The 15,365-nt window shown below is 40.4% G+C and overlaps 1 protein-coding gene and 1 non-coding gene across 5 annotated transcripts in view; both read left to right on the top strand.

Annotated features, from left to right (window-relative positions):
- Positions 1-80: 80 nt before the first annotated feature.
- The window catches only part of Trip4 (thyroid hormone receptor interactor 4), a 61,674-nt gene continuing 46,389 nt past the window's right edge, over positions 81-15,365 (top strand). Inside the window, exons 1-5 of one of the 4 annotated variants that reach the window (XM_028866424.2) lie at positions 81-158; positions 7,082-7,251; positions 8,555-8,688; positions 11,803-12,015; positions 13,791-13,869. In XM_028866424.2, the coding sequence (XP_028722257.1) occupies positions 13,863-13,869 (7 nt within the window). In that variant the 5' untranslated portion in view covers positions 81-158; positions 7,082-7,251; positions 8,555-8,688; positions 11,803-12,015; positions 13,791-13,862. Of the gene's footprint in view, positions 159-4,023; positions 4,244-7,081; positions 7,252-8,554; positions 8,689-11,802; positions 12,016-13,790; positions 13,870-15,365 lie in introns of those variants that run through there. The other 3 variants (XM_028866416.2, XM_028866407.2, XM_028866398.2) reach the window with 3 other exon arrangements.
- Positions 9,182-9,344, top strand: LOC114692130. The gene has a single exon (XR_003734353.1). It is a non-coding gene; the product is annotated as a U1 spliceosomal RNA (small nuclear RNA).

Consider the following 15,365-nt stretch of genomic DNA (forward strand, 5'->3'; position numbering starts at 1 on the left):
CCGCGCCTTCACCCTGAACCAATTGGCAGCGTCCAGCGGGTGACAGCCTCGAGACCAGGCTTTGCTGGCCAGTCCATCAGCCCCAGTGGTCGTGATTCGTACCCACTCCTGGTGGGCGGTACCAGGACTCCAGGGGTGCGCCAAGTGTGGGCCCCGAGGTAGGTTGTGAACTAGCCAAGTGGGTCGGCTTATAAAATAAAACATAGTAAAGATAGGAATTGCAATATTTCTTCAAAAGTTACTACAGAGTTAAATCCATGGTGATTAAACCCTGAAAGTGAAAATAAAAATTAAGTGGATTTTTAGATGCAAATCAAAGCTAAAGTTTAATATCCTTAATATCTGCAGTGTTTTAAATTAACTTTCTGAGGTGGGAGAAAGGTAAACGCAATTTAGTTTTTTACTGTGTTTTTAAAAAACGTTTTCAGATCACGTAAGACTAAAAAATTGGACAAATTGTCCATACACACATAAAAATAAATAAACATGGCCACAAAGCTAAAAATCTGTTAAGTGTAAAAAGGCTACAGTTCCAACCCACATGAGAATAATGCTATAATAAAGAAATCATAATATTTTCTGACCCTATGCTTCAAAAATCATAATATTCCTAAGAATTTGTCTTTGTTCTGAATGTCATGCACGGAGTGAGAGCATTTGTGCTTGCTGCAGGATGCTTCCCACTAACAAACACTTGTTTGAAAGGCCACCTTCAAAGCGTAAGTACAGTGCTACTTCTCTCCAGTGAATTAGGCGCGAACAGCAACAAAATCTGCTCCAGACCTTAACCAAACCACCAATTCATGGTGTTATACAACCTACAGATTTCAAAGCCAGGCCTTGTGAACCTTGTAATCTCAGCCCTGGGGAGGCAGTGAGTTCCTTGCCAGTCTGGGCTACACCACAAGGCAAGGAAAGGGACTGATGGAAGGGGGAGAAAAGGGAGGGCAGGGGAGGAGGGAAGAGGAAGGGGGCAGTGGAGGGGGTAGGGGAGGGGTAGTGGAGGGGTAGGGGAGGGAAGAGAAGAGAAAGAAAGGGAAGGGAAGGAGAGAGGAAAGGAGAAAGGAGAAACAGAACAGAAACAAAGAAAAGAAAGACACCCACCCCCTGCAAAAAAAAAAAAAAAAAAAAAAAAAAGAGGAGAGATGGCTCAGCAGTTAAGAGGTTGCTCTCTTCCAGAGGCCCTAGGTTCACTGGTTCAATTCCCAGCACCCACATGGCCGCTCACAACTGTCTGTAACTGCAGTTCTAGAGGATCTGACACCCTCACACAGACATACATACAGGCAAAATGCTAATGCACATAAAAAATAAATAAATCATTTAAAAAAGAAAAATAAAGGGTTTAGACAGTCATTGAATTAACATCATAATATTAGCAATAGTAGTTTATCTTAACCCTGGAGTGTTAGATTACAACCAAATTCCCACCAGAAAAATCAACAAGCATTCCTTTATTGTCATTTAGCCTCATGAAAATGCACACTGGCTCTTAAGTGGCATTGTTTCCTTTTCAGTTAAAGACCTTCTACTCAGGTCTGAATTGCTTAAACTCACATTCCAGAGTCCTGCAGAGAAAAAGGACCTAGAGAATGTGTCTTTTCTCTTGCATTTCTACCAAATGGCTAGAGAGAATGTCAAATGTACCTCTTCATACATGGACAATCTACATATTAATGTAGTTCTGATTGATTTTTGTCTTTTAACACCAATGATGTTGATGAGGGATGCACGTTAGAGAAAAACACACACAAAAAAAGGATGATACTTACCAAATGTTTTTAATTAAAAGGCTACTTTGGGGGCTGGGAATGTGACTTAATTGGTAGGTACAGCACTCACCTAATATACATAAAACCCTGAATTTGCTCCCCAGCACCACATAAAGATAGGCACGATAGAGTATGAGTGTAATCCTAGCATTTGGGAAGCAGAGGCAGGTGGGCCTCTGAGTTTGAGGCCAGCCTGGGATGCATGAACCCTGTCTAGAAGGAGGGGATGATGATGATGATGATGATGATGATGATGATGATGATGATTGGGGCTGAGGCAGAAGCAGGAGGGTGTCTGTGACTTATCTACATATGGAGTTCCAGAACAATCAAGGCTACATAGAGAGACCCTATCTCAAACAAAACAAAACAAAACAAAAATATTGCTTTGGAAAAGGCCTTCTTTAAAATTAAATAAAACAGAATTGTGTGACTTAAATATGGACATCTTGAAAACCTCACACATTAAGAAAAGTTGCGATAGAGCTGGCAAGATGGCTCAGCAGGTAAGCACTCTTGCCATCTCACTGGATGACTTGAGTTCCAGTCCCAGGATCCACAGGTAGAAGGAAACTTCTGACTCCTGCAAGTTGTCCTCTGACCTCTACCTGAGTGCCACAGCACTGAAACACACCCGCCCACGTACAAAATTAATGTCTTAAAGAAAAAGTTACAAACATTTTCAAGAAAAGGGGAACAGAAAAGTTGTTGTGCATTATGTATTAATGGAATTTGTTTAAATTTATACCTTGCTACGGGAGATGTGACCCAATTAAGTACAGTCTTTACCACTGAGCTAAACTATGGGAGTGAATAAATATAGAAAAGAGTAGATGATTTGAATAAACTAGAATTAAAAATGAATGCATCAGATTTTTATGAAAGGATAAAATTTATTCTCACCATTAATGAACATTGACTGTATTTTGCTTTTTTAGAAAAGCTGGTGGGCCAGCAAAATGGTTTAGAAGGTAAAAGCTCTTGCTGCCAAGCCTGACCACCTGAGTTTAATTCTCAGGACCCACACATATAGTAAAAGGGAAGAACTCACCCACAAGTTGTCCTCTGTCACATGTGCATTGTGCATTTGTGGTAACCCACAGACATATACACACGTGGACAAACACACAAATAGATATGATAATTTTTTAAAGATTTGTTTATGTATATTGATGTTTTGTTTGCATGTACATCTGCAGACCAGAAGAGGGCACCAGATCCCATAGATTCTGTGGCATAGAAGGTTGTAAGCCGCCATATGGGTTCTGGGAATTGAACTCAGGACTTCTGGAAGAACAGTCAGTGCTCTTAACCGCAGAGCCATTTCTCCAGCCCCAATATGATAACTTTTTAAGACAGGGTCTCACTAATAATCCTGGCTGCCTGGAACTTACTACATAGACCAGGCTGGCCTTGAACTCACAAAGGTCTACTTGCCTTTGCCTCCTCGAGTTCTGGGGTTAAAAGCATGTGCCACCACGCCCAGCTAATGTAATTTATTTTTGTAAGTTTGGTTTTTTTTTTTTCCCGTATGTGTAAGTGCCTGCATGTATGTAAGTGCACCACCACATGCATGCCTGGTGCCTGTGGAGGCCAGAGAAAAAGGGTGTGGGAGTCCCTGGAATTGGACTTCCAGATGGTTGTTAGTCTTCATGTGTAGTGATGTGATTCTAGTCTCAGTTACAGATGGCACTAAAAATAAGCACCACCATCATCAGAACAAAAACTACTACAGTACTTACAAACAGCCTGCAAGGAGTGGAGTTTTTGTTTTGCTTTGTCTGGCTGAGGATTGAACCCCGAGATTTTCACATGCTCAGCAGGCAGGGTACCACTGAGCTTTATGCCCTGTCTCCCTCCACCCTACCTCCTTTCTGTTTTGAGACAAGGCCTCCCTAAGTTACAAAGACTGGCTTTGAGTTCACTTCATACCACAAACAGGCTTTGGATTTGTTATCTTCCTGACTAGAGCTGTTGTAAATGTTCTACAATTGGAACCCGACTAAATTTGAAAGCTGTACCCATCCTTCGGGGTCCTACTTTCTTTTATTCCTATTACAGCTCTTCTATAGGTGCATATATTGTCTTAGCACAATTGCCAATGTACTTTCTGGAGGTACACCTGTATGTGGAAAAATCACTCAAGCGCACACACACACACACCACACACACACACACGTGTAAACAGACCCGGAAGCTGATAGAAACCGGAGGCGGCCCAAGTGGGCGGGATCAGCCTCAAAGGCGGTGCGACCGAGCAGGGCGGTGCAAGCTTGCGGAACCCTAGGCGGCGAGGTCGCCGTTGTGAAGGGAACTAGTCCGGCGCAGGACGAGAAGCTTTTGCAGCCCAGCTGGTTCCGGTTGGGGAAGATGGCGGTGGCTGGGGCGGCGTCCCTGGAGCCGCTGGTACACTGGTGCACACAGCAGTTGCGGAAAACTTTCGCCCTGGATGTCAGCGAGGAGATCATACAGTAAGATGGGTTCCAGGGACGAGGCGGGAAGCAACTTTGTGGTACGACCTGGTAGGGCGAACCGGAAAGCCAAGAGGACTAAGAAGTTGATAAGAAATATGATAAAAGGGGCTGCCGAGGGACTTTAGTGTTTGAATTTTAGCCTCCACTTTTTCAGTTTAGCCCCTACATCAGTATGTCAGACCATACGCACTTTCCTAGGAAACTGACAGCATCGTAATAATTAGACCTGTAGGATTGTCTCGGGTGGCTCTGTTGACTCCCCATGGGAGACCTTAATTTGGGGGATGTGGGGTGGCTAGGGAGGGAGGGCTGAAGGGTGGGAGGAGGGAGGAGGGTGGATCTGTGGGTGGTATGTAGAGCGAGTAGAACATTTCTTAATAAAGAAAAATGAAAAAAAAAAAAAGATTGTCTCGGGAACTGGTTTGCTTACAGATTGTGTGGAGAGTGAACAAATCAAGACTCGCTTTCTAGAAATTTCTTACTCTGAACGTTGTAGTTTGTATCAAACAGAATCCATAATTTACATGAGGACGACATTAGTACAGTATAGATAGTTCTAATTGGAGAGTCACAGCTTCGGTTATCTGTTGCCACTTAATCAGTTTTGGAATCTTCAGCAAATGAAGTTACTCTTTTGTAACTCCCACCCCTTTATTTAGAAAGTGAATAATTAATAGAGCTTGCCTTTAAAATTCTTATGAAACAGATGATGATTATTTGATATTTGCTTGAAATAACTAACTTAATTTGTTGCTATAAGCCAGTCTCTGGGGCAACCAAGATGATATAGACAAATTGGGTTTACTGTGTTGACGAGTTCTGCGATGTGAAGAAGCTGAGGGCTTTCTGGGAACACAGAATAAGCTTTTCAATACTAAATAAACTATCCAATAAAGGATATGGATTATGATTTGAGACTCTTTAAAATGTACTGGAAAAGATGCCTCTCACCTGAGAACAAAATTAGCAGAAGCTGAGGTTCAAAGTATCCATGTGGAGGGAAGATTACAAAAAGAAACTGGATTAATTGCTATTCCAGAATTATAAGAAATACAGTCAGTTTTCTGAGGCTGAGAGAAATTAGTTTTTTTTCCTTTCTTGACAAGGAAGAGTTCAGATAACCGGACTGTCTTAAAGTTGAAACTTTAAGTATGGCTTACCATTTGCTTACATTTTAAAAACATTATAAGTTAGACAGAAGCCTGCTGATCATAAGCGTTCAGGCTACGCATGCTATAATATTATTTAAAGTACTTATTAAGTGTTCACTAGTTGGCAACAAGCTATTACATCAGGATGAAAGCAGTTGCTGGGCTTTGTTTGACATTTAATTGAGAACAACACAGATGTAATATTGTAAGAATGTGGATAATTTCATATGTGTCTTAAATATTAAAAGAATTTTGGTTGTTGTTTTTTCAAGACAGGGTTTCTCTATGTAGCCCTGGCTGTCCTGGAACTCGATCTGTAGAACAGGTTGGCCTCAAAATCACAGAGATCCACCTGCCTCTGCTTCTTGAGTTCTGGGATATGCCACCACTTTCCAGCATAACTTTCTAGTTTTTTTAAAATGTAATTTTTTTTTTTTTTTTGAGACAGGGTTTGTCTGTGTAACTCTGGCTGTCCTGGAACTCACTCTGTAGAACAGGTTGGCCTCCAACTCACAGAGATCCACCTGCCTCTGCCTCCTGGGTTCTGGGATTAAAGGTGTTCCAGGACAGGCTCTAAAGCTACACAGAGAAACAACAAACAAACAAAACAAAACAAAACAAAAAAAACTTTTAAATTATTTATTTATGAATGTGTACACACATTTGTGGAGTCAGAGGACAACTTGTGGGAGTCGACTCTCTTTTTCTACCACTTAGATCCACCAAACTGAGGTCATTAGGCTTGGTGACAAGCACGTCTACTTGCTGAGGTGTCTAATCATCCCATATTTAACCTTCTGAGAGATACCGTCATCTACAAAATTCACACTTCAGAATCATGTGATAGAGTTAGCAAAAGGAGGGGGCCAAAAATTTTGTGTTGAGCTACATTCATAGCTGTCCTGGAGTGCATGAAGCCCATAGGCTGCAGTTTCCACACACCTGTTTCTAGTACATGTGCTTCCAAAGATGGGACAGTTCCTTCTTTACAGTTTATTTATTTATTATGTATACAGTATTCTGGTTGCTGGCAATTGAACTCAGGACCTCTGGAAGAGCAGCCAGTGCTCTTAACCTCTGAGCCATCTCTCCAGCCCCCAATTCCTTCATTTTTAAAAAATGGATTTATTTTATGTGGGTGAGTGCTTTGCCTATGGAGGTTTGTGTACTGTGTTTGTTCCTGGTACGCACAGAGGTTAGAAGAAGATGTTGGATCCTCTGGAGTTGGAGTTACGGAGGATTGTGAACCACCATATGAGTGCAGGAAACTGAATTCATGTTCTCTGCAAGAGCAGCAAGTGCTCTTAACTGCTGAGCCATCTCTCCAGCCACACAAATTTCATAAAATCCTGAGAAACAGTAAATGCCTACCGTGTAAGTTAGATTATGACCTACTTGAAGCCAGGGTCTCTGTCCTCATCAGATTTATATCCTTAGCACCTAGCTTAGTACATGGCTCAAAGTAAACCCTCTTAATAAATTAATGAATGCTTTTTGTTTGTTTGTGTTTTTGAAGTAGTGCTGGAATTGAACCCAAAACCTCATGAGTGCTAGGCAAGTTCTGTATGACTAAGCTACCCTCAGCCCTGATGAATAATGTTTAGTACCTTCATCCCTGTTATGATTTCTGAAAGTCATACAGTAAGCTATTCTTGTTTCAACAATTTCTGTCTTTACCTCTGAGGTATGTTTTGTCAATTGAGAGTGCTGAAGAGCTACGAGAATACGTGACAGACCTTCTACAGGGGAACGAGGGGGAGAAAGGCCAATTCATAGAAGATCTTATCGCCAGATGGCAAAAGAATGATCAGGAGTTGATTTCTGAGTCTTTTCAGCAGTGCTGGAAAAAAGATGGTAAGTTATCGTGGTAAAGTGATAATTGAAGTATTATTGGTAAGTGCTTGGCTTTAAAGCTCACTGTTTTCTGCCACAAGGTATTACTTGTTCACAGCTAACTTAAACAGAATCTTATGTGTACATGTTTTCAGCTTAGGTCTATTCAGTTAGTAATGAATATTGCTCTAACCTATCAGGCTTTTTCTGTCTGCCTCTGCCTCTCAAGTACTTGGATTAAAGGCATGTTCCACCATACTGGGTACCAGCCACCATTTTTAAATTAAAAAAAAAATCACAGAAGAATCCATTTCTAGGCACAGTAATAACTTCAGAATAATTTCAAAAAGTTACAAATGGATAAAAGAAATATCTTTCAAGGACTGAGTCCTTACCCAGTGATAAGACATTTGTCTAACAGGTGTGAGAGGCTGCGTTCAATCCCTAACACTACAAAAAATTATTTTTATAAATATACTTTTTAAGATTTCTTTCTTTTTAAATTTATTTATTTAATGTGTATGAGTGTTTTGCCTGCATGTATGTCTGTGCCACATGCATCCCTGGTGACCTTGCAGAACAGAGGACAGAACTGGGTTCCCTGGAACTGGGGTTTCAGACGGTCTGAGTTGCCATGTGTGTGTACTTGAAACTGAGCCATGCCTAGCCAGTGCTTTTAACCATTGAGCCATCTCTTCAGCCCTGTTCTTTTTGTTTTGTTTTGTTTCGTTTTTTTCTTTTCTTTTTCTAAGACAGGGTTTCTCTGTACAGTCTTGGCTGTACTGGAACTCATTTTGTAAACTAGGCTGGCCTCAAACTCAGAGATCTGCCTGCCTCTTCCTCCAAGTGTTGGGATTAAAGTCAAGCACCACCACACCCGGCTCCAGCCCTATTTTTATAAATATATTTAATGATGTGTGTATACTTGAGTGAAAGTATTGACTGATTATGAATGATATTTATATAGCACAAATGATGAACACCAAACTAAATAATATGTCATTATTACACAGTGTAAAATATTACATTATTAACTTCCATTTAGTATTATTTGGGTTCTCCTTTTTCTTTTTCTTCTTCCAGTACTGGGGATCCAATCCAGGGTGCTTGGCAAGCACTCTCCATCACTAGCTCTGTTCAGAATTATTTGTTATTGACCACAATCATGAAGATGGTTTAATTTTGAATTGAGAGTAGTTCTGCTTGATTTTGTGTCTTGGCTGTAAATATTAAGAATTACCTTCAGGTTTTACCTACAGAAACTAAGTAATAAACCTTGCTATTCTCTTTCTGTATTGTGTGTATTTTATTTTATTCTGTAAAGAAGTTTTAGATACACAGAGATCAGTAGACCAGCTAAAGCGGAGTAGGAGAAAAGGAAGAAACAAACAGGAAGTTCCTGCATTTCCTGAACCTGATCCAACTGTAGAGGTCAAAACACCTTTAGATTTAGCCAAGGTAAGTGCTTACAAAATTAAGCTTTTCCTGGCTGTGTGGAGAAGAGGAAATGACTAATATGTTTCAGAGACAAAGAATAGAAATTGGTCTACCAAGGTGGTTTTTAACAAATGGGTGGGTTTTAGGGACAGAAGCTCACATACTTCTTTCTGTGTGGTGTGGCAGACCTTTTTCCTTTTGAGATAAGGCAGCGTGTAGCTCAGGCTACCTCTAACTTGCTGTTATCCTTGAACTCCTTCTTCCTACCTCCCTCTTCTAAGTTCTAGATTACAATTGTGTGCCACCACTCTGTACAAGACTTATTTTATTTAATACTAAGGATCAAACTTAGGACCTTGTACATGCGTGTGAGACAAGCACTCTGCCTCTGAGGTATATTCCTAGCCCTGGATGGATAATAATTAATAAGCGCCCTACTTTCGACTTCAACATTTGAGAGGGCAGTAAAAACTAAATGATTATATAGTTCTTGCTTTTACTAAAATTGCCAGGCCTGTTTACCTAGCAGGGGAAATACCATGATCAGAAATGTGGTTTTCCCAGCACCAGGCTTATCCATTGCACTGTGGATGTGTTGACCTCTGTGATTTTCACAAATGTGGGAAATTCAATTACATAATTTGTGGTGGTGAGGAATTGTGTTTGAACTCTCCTCTGCATCAAAACAAACAAATATGAAACAAAACAAAACAAAAACACCCCCCAAAACAAACAAACAAACAAACCAAACTGTCAGGCAACTGAGAGACCAAGGCAGGAAGATTGAGAGTTCCAGGCCAATCTGGGCTACTTAGTGAATTCTAGGCCAGCCTGGAATGCATAGTGAGACTCTACCTGAAAAACAATAAAAGATAGATGAATAGTATTCCTGTTTTGAAAGTTTTCTCTTCTACCATTATTATCATTATTTAGTCTTCAAAACTCATTAATAACCATGCCTAGAATTCTCTGTGTAGTCCAAGCTGTCTTTGAACTCCAAACCCTCCTGTCTCAGTCTTCCAAGTGCTCAGTTTATAGCCACTGTACCCAGATAACTGAAACACTTATAGTCAGCACAACTTGACAAGGTAAATGTCCCAAAAGAAGAAAATGAATTAATCTAAGGAGTATGGTACCATGCATAAAAAATGGGTGAGAAGTGGACATGGTGACCTCAACCCGTAATCCCAGTGCTCAGGAGTCTGAAGCAGAAGTTTCTCACATTCAAGGCCAGCCTGGGCTGCAGAATGAAACTTAGTCTCAAAAAGCTAAAAAGTGGGGCCTGGAGAGATGGCTCAGAGGTTAAGAGCAGTGCCTGCTCTTCCAGAGGTCCTGAGTTCAATTCCCAGCAACTACATGGTGGCTGACAACCATCTGTAATGAGATCTGGTGCCCTCGTCTGGCCTGTAGGCATACACACAGGCAGAGCACTGTATATATACATAATAAATAAATCTTTGGGAAAAAAAAAAAGTAAAACTAAAGCAAAAACAAGGGGAATGAAATTTACAAAAGATTATCACAAATGAACAAAGAACATATAACCAATAGTTATATAAGGGTATTTAAACTTACTAGGAACCAGGGTGACCAATTCTTCATACTCCTAGTTTGTTTTGAACTTGTTCAATTTTAGCACCTAAAGTCTCTCATGCCTTTGCCCCAAGGCATGAACAAACCAAGATGTGTATACTAATCAGATAAATACACATTAAATCACTGAGATATTTCCTATTAGGTTGTCAATGATTAAAAATAAAATTAGAGTTTGGCAGTATGCATCAAGAACTATAGAAATATTTATATATTCTTTACTTTGAATCCCTATTCCCCCACAGCCTTGTGTATGCTAAGGAAGTACTTCAACCACTGAATGACACCAAGTGCTATGTTGTCTTATTCTAATGGCTAAAGATGTTGCACACTTTTTAATGTTTGTATTGATCATTTGAATACCTGTTCTATGAAATTCCTATTTTTATTGTGTTATCTTTTTTCTTATGTCTGTTTTTCTCCCTAGTAATAGGGATTGAAGGTAGAGCCACATGAGCTAACCATATGCTGTGCCAAGAGTTACACTCTGTCTCTTTTCTTATTAATTTCTAAATGAATAAGTTTCCTACTGATTTTTCTTATTTTATTGATTGCCTATGCTTTGAGATCTGTGAATGTGAATTCAATAGCCAACACAAGAAAAGAAAAAAAGAAAAAATAGGGCTGAGGGTGTAGCTCACTTACCTGGTAGACGGCTTGCCTGGCATGTATGAAGAAGCCCTGTTTTCTGTCCCTTGCACTGCTTATCAACTGAGTGTGTAATCATGTGCACCTGTGATCTCAGCACTCGGGAGGTACAGGCGGGAAGATCAAGGTCATCTTCTAGTTTGAACATAGTAGTTCAAGCCAAATATTACTCAAACAAACAAACAAACAAACAAAAAAACAAAAATAAAACCCAACTCACTATATTTGGGTGATAAAACATCTGCATGTGCAATATTAAATATCTCAAGGGGCAGCAATATGGCTCAGTGGATCAAAGTGCTTGCCACCAAAACTGATGACCAGAATTCAGTCCTCTAAACCTACATGGTAGAAGGAGAGAACTTAACACCTGAAATTTGTCCCCTGACCTCCACATGCACACCGTGGGATGTACACACTCATACATGTTTTTACACTTGTAAAAATTCCTTTTGCCGGGCAGTGGTGGTGCACGCCTTTAATCCCAGCACTCGGGAGGCAGAGCCAGGCGAATCTCTGTGAGTTCGAGGCCAGCCTGGGCTACAGAGCAAGATCCAGGAAAGGCACAAAGCTACACAGAGAAAACCTGTCTCCAAAAAACAAAAAAACAACAAAAAAAGTTCCTTTTAAAAACATCTGAAGCTGATTTAATTGCTACATTTACCTTGCTCTAGGCATATTAGGTGATTGAGAGCTACTAACAAATAAAACAAGTGCTAGAAAACAATTACCTTGCTTTGATGGGGCCCCTGACTATAAGTAATCTGTATCCCCTTCTTTAGTGATGTGTGGACAGTTGTAAGGTGTTGCTGAACAGAACTCAGGCTTTCGATTCCTCCTTGACTCTTTTTGTTGTTGTTGATCAGTGCCCCCGTGGTGTCTTTGTACAATTAGGCACAAGAAAGCAACAACTCGGTGAAGAAGAAGACGAAGTTTGTCAATTTATACACAAGAGAGGGACAAGACAAACTTGCAGTCCTGCTTCCTGGTCGCCACCCATGTGACTGCCTGGGCCAGAAGCACAGGCTCATCAATAACTGTCTGGTCTGTGGGCGGATCGTGTGCGAGCAAGAGGGTTCTGGCCCCTGCTTATTCTGTGGCTCTTTGGTAAAGTCCTTCTTTCCTGTTCTGTTTTTCCTGTATGCCCTGGTTGATTTTTTTTTTGTCAACTTGAGTCATCTGAGAAGAGGGGACCTCAGTTGAGAAAATGTTTTCCTAAGATTGGCCTATAGGCAGTCCTGTGGAGCATTTTCTTAACTGGTCATTATTGTGGGAAGACCCTGAAATTGTGTATGGTGCCACCCCTGGGAAGGTGGTCCTGGAATATATAAGAAAACAGGCTGATATATGATGATGTTTGCCTGTAATCCCAGCACTTGGGAGGCAGAGGCAGGAGAATCTCTGAGTTTGAGGCCAGCCTGGTTTATATAGTGAGTTCCAGGCCAACTAGAGCTGCAGAATGTGACCTTGTCTTTAAAAGAAAGAAAGGGAGGAAAGGAAGGAAGGAAGGAAAAGGCAGGTAGGTGGGTGGGCAGGCAGAAAGCAACATTCCTACCTTACCTGTCAGTTCCTGCCTCAAGTTCATACCTTGAGGTCCTACCTTACTTCCCTCAGTGATGAGCTATTACCTGGAAGTACAAGATGAGATCAATCCTCTTGGGGGCTAGAGATAGCTCAGTGGTTAACAGTACTGGCTGCTCTTGCAGAGGACCTGAGTTCAATTTCCAGCAGCTACATGGTGGCTCACAGCTGCCTCTACCTCAGTTCCAGTGGGCTTGATGCCTACCTCTGACCTCTGCAAGACCAGTCATACTTAGGCTGAACAGACACACATGCAAGCAAAACATTCAAGAAAATAAATAAGGATATTAAAAAAAATAAACCCTTTCCTCCTATCAAAACTGCTTTTGGTCATGGTGTTTTATCACAGCAATAGAAACCCTAAATAAGACACTCTGCTTTGAGTTAATAATCACAGCCATTCAAATCCTCTGTCGTTTCTCTTAGGAAATTTCTTCCCTACAATGTTTAATGAAATCTCAGCACTCTGGAGGCTGAGGTAGAAAAGTGAGTTACTATGTAACTAGGCTGGCCTCAAGCTCCCTGAGTAGCCCAGGCTCATTAATAACTGTCTTTGAGCTCCCTGTATAAACCAGGCTAGCCTCAAGTTTGTGGTAGTCCTCCTGCCTCAGGTTCTCAAGTACTGAAGTACTGAGGTTACAGACCTAGGCTATCATACTTGCCTCTGATTCTTTCTTATTTTATGTGTATAAATGTTTTGCCTGCATGTATGTCTGTGGACCACATTTGTACCTGGTCCCCTCAGAGGCCAGAGGAGGGAATTAGATCCCCTGGAACTGGAGTTACAGACACTTTACAAGTTGCCATGTGTGTGCTGGGAATCGAACCCAGGTCCTCTGGAAGAGTAGCCAATGCTCTTAACTGCTAAACTATCTCTCTAGCTTCAAGCTTCTGGTTCTTTCTAAAAAAACATCTCCTTATAATTTCTATTGTCAGATTTGGAGTTTATTGTTAGAACGAAAAGCTTTTGAAAAGTGCCATGATTTTTTTTCAGTATTCTCAACAGAAGCAAATATTTTTCCTTTGAAAGTAGGTATATGTATATTTATGTGTATAGACATATATTATTTTAATATAAGTATATATAATCATCTAGTTATTTAGGAATATCTGCAGCAATGAACTTTTTTGGTTTTTTGAGACAGGGTTTCACTGTGTAGCCCTGGCTGTCCCGGAACTCACTGTGTAGACCAGGCTGGCCTTGAACTCAAAGATCTACCTGTTGAGGCTACTTTTTATAGCATTCCAAGCAAGCAGTATTATTCAACTGCTGAATGATAATTCTTTATTTTTCTTTATAGGTATGTACTAATGAAGAACAGGACATTTTACAGCGTGACTCAAACAAAAGCCAGAAACTGCTAAAGAAGCTCATGGCAGGTAAATCTCATGTTTCTTTCTTGCTTTGTTTTTTCATCCTTTGAGATAGGGCCTCACTATGTACCTCTGGCTAGCCTGGAGCTCACTGGTGACAGAATTAAAGGTGTGCATCATTGCCTGGCAGACTGTTTTTTAGTGTGTAAGGAGGCCTCCCTTATTCAACAATTCAATTTTTTTTCTTGTTTTTTTGAGACAGGGTTTCTCTGTGTAACTTTGGAGCCTGTCCTGGAATTCTCTCTAGACCAGGCTCAGAGATCCTCCTGCCTCTGCTTCCAAGTGCTGGGGTTAATGGCATGTACTGACCCCCCCCCATCTCCCCCACCCCCCTGGCTCAACAATTTTTTTTTTTTTTTTTTTTTGCTGCTGGTGATTGAAGCTAAGCTATGTCTCCAGCCCCTCAACAAGCATTTTTTTAAAACTTCCTATTAAAACTGTATACCATTGAGCAGCAAAATGAGCAGTAATATTAGATTATAACCCAAAGAAAAAAATTCATATCCATATTCATTCTGTAACAAATGATTAAACAATAAGGAAGAGAGAACTCTTACAGAAGATACTGAATAATGAAGTAGAAAAAAATGAGACTGACAGAAAGAAAGTCACCATCAGAACATGAATGACAGTTTGAACTGCTGCGGCCAAGATGTTATGATGGTGGGTTGAAAATTTAAGAATAAGGACATGGAAGATGAAAGAGACTGAGGAGATGCCAGATGGAAGCAGGCTAAGTTACAGCTAAACGCTAGGACTCTTGAATTGGATCCTAGAACAGAAAAATGATAGTAATGAAGAAAATAATTGTAAATTAGTTAATAATAAATTCTATTGATTACTATTAATTATATTACTAGTGATGAATAGAATTATGCTGATGCAAGTTCTCAGTGATGTCTTTTTTCTTTTTTTATTAAGAAATTTTTTATTTATTTTACATACTGCTTTTTTTTTAAATGATTTATTTGTTTTATGTACATTACTGTTTTGTTTGCATGTATGTCTGTGTGAGGATGTCCATTCCCCTCAGAGGCCAGAAGAGTAAATTGGATCCCCTAAAAATGGAGTTACAGACAGCTGTGAGCTGCCGTGTAGATGCTAGGAATTGAACCCAGGGCCTCTGGAAGATCAATGTTCTTAACCACTGAGCCATCTCTCCAACCCCCAAAATGATGAAACTATATTTTTTGTTTGTTGCTTGTTTTTTTTTAAAGACAGGGTTTCTCTGTGTAGCCATGGCTGTTCTGGAACTTGCTTTGTAGACCACATTAGCCTTGAACTCACAGAGCTCTGCCTGTCTCTGCCTCCTGAGTGCTGGGACTAAAGGTGTGTACTATGGTGCAAGGCTCTCAGCTCCAATTTTTCAGTTTTAATCCTTATAAAGATAAATGCTAAAACTACGCAGAGAAACCCTGTCTCGAAAAAAAAAAAAAAAAGATAAATGCTGACATCCAAGGGATGAACATATATAGGAATTGTACTCTTTTTTTCTAAAAATG

The sequence above is a fragment of the Peromyscus leucopus genome, chromosome 7 (assembly GCF_004664715.2).
Source record: "Peromyscus leucopus breed LL Stock chromosome 7, UCI_PerLeu_2.1, whole genome shotgun sequence".
NCBI classification, from domain to species: Eukaryota; Metazoa; Chordata; class Mammalia; order Rodentia; family Cricetidae; genus Peromyscus; species Peromyscus leucopus.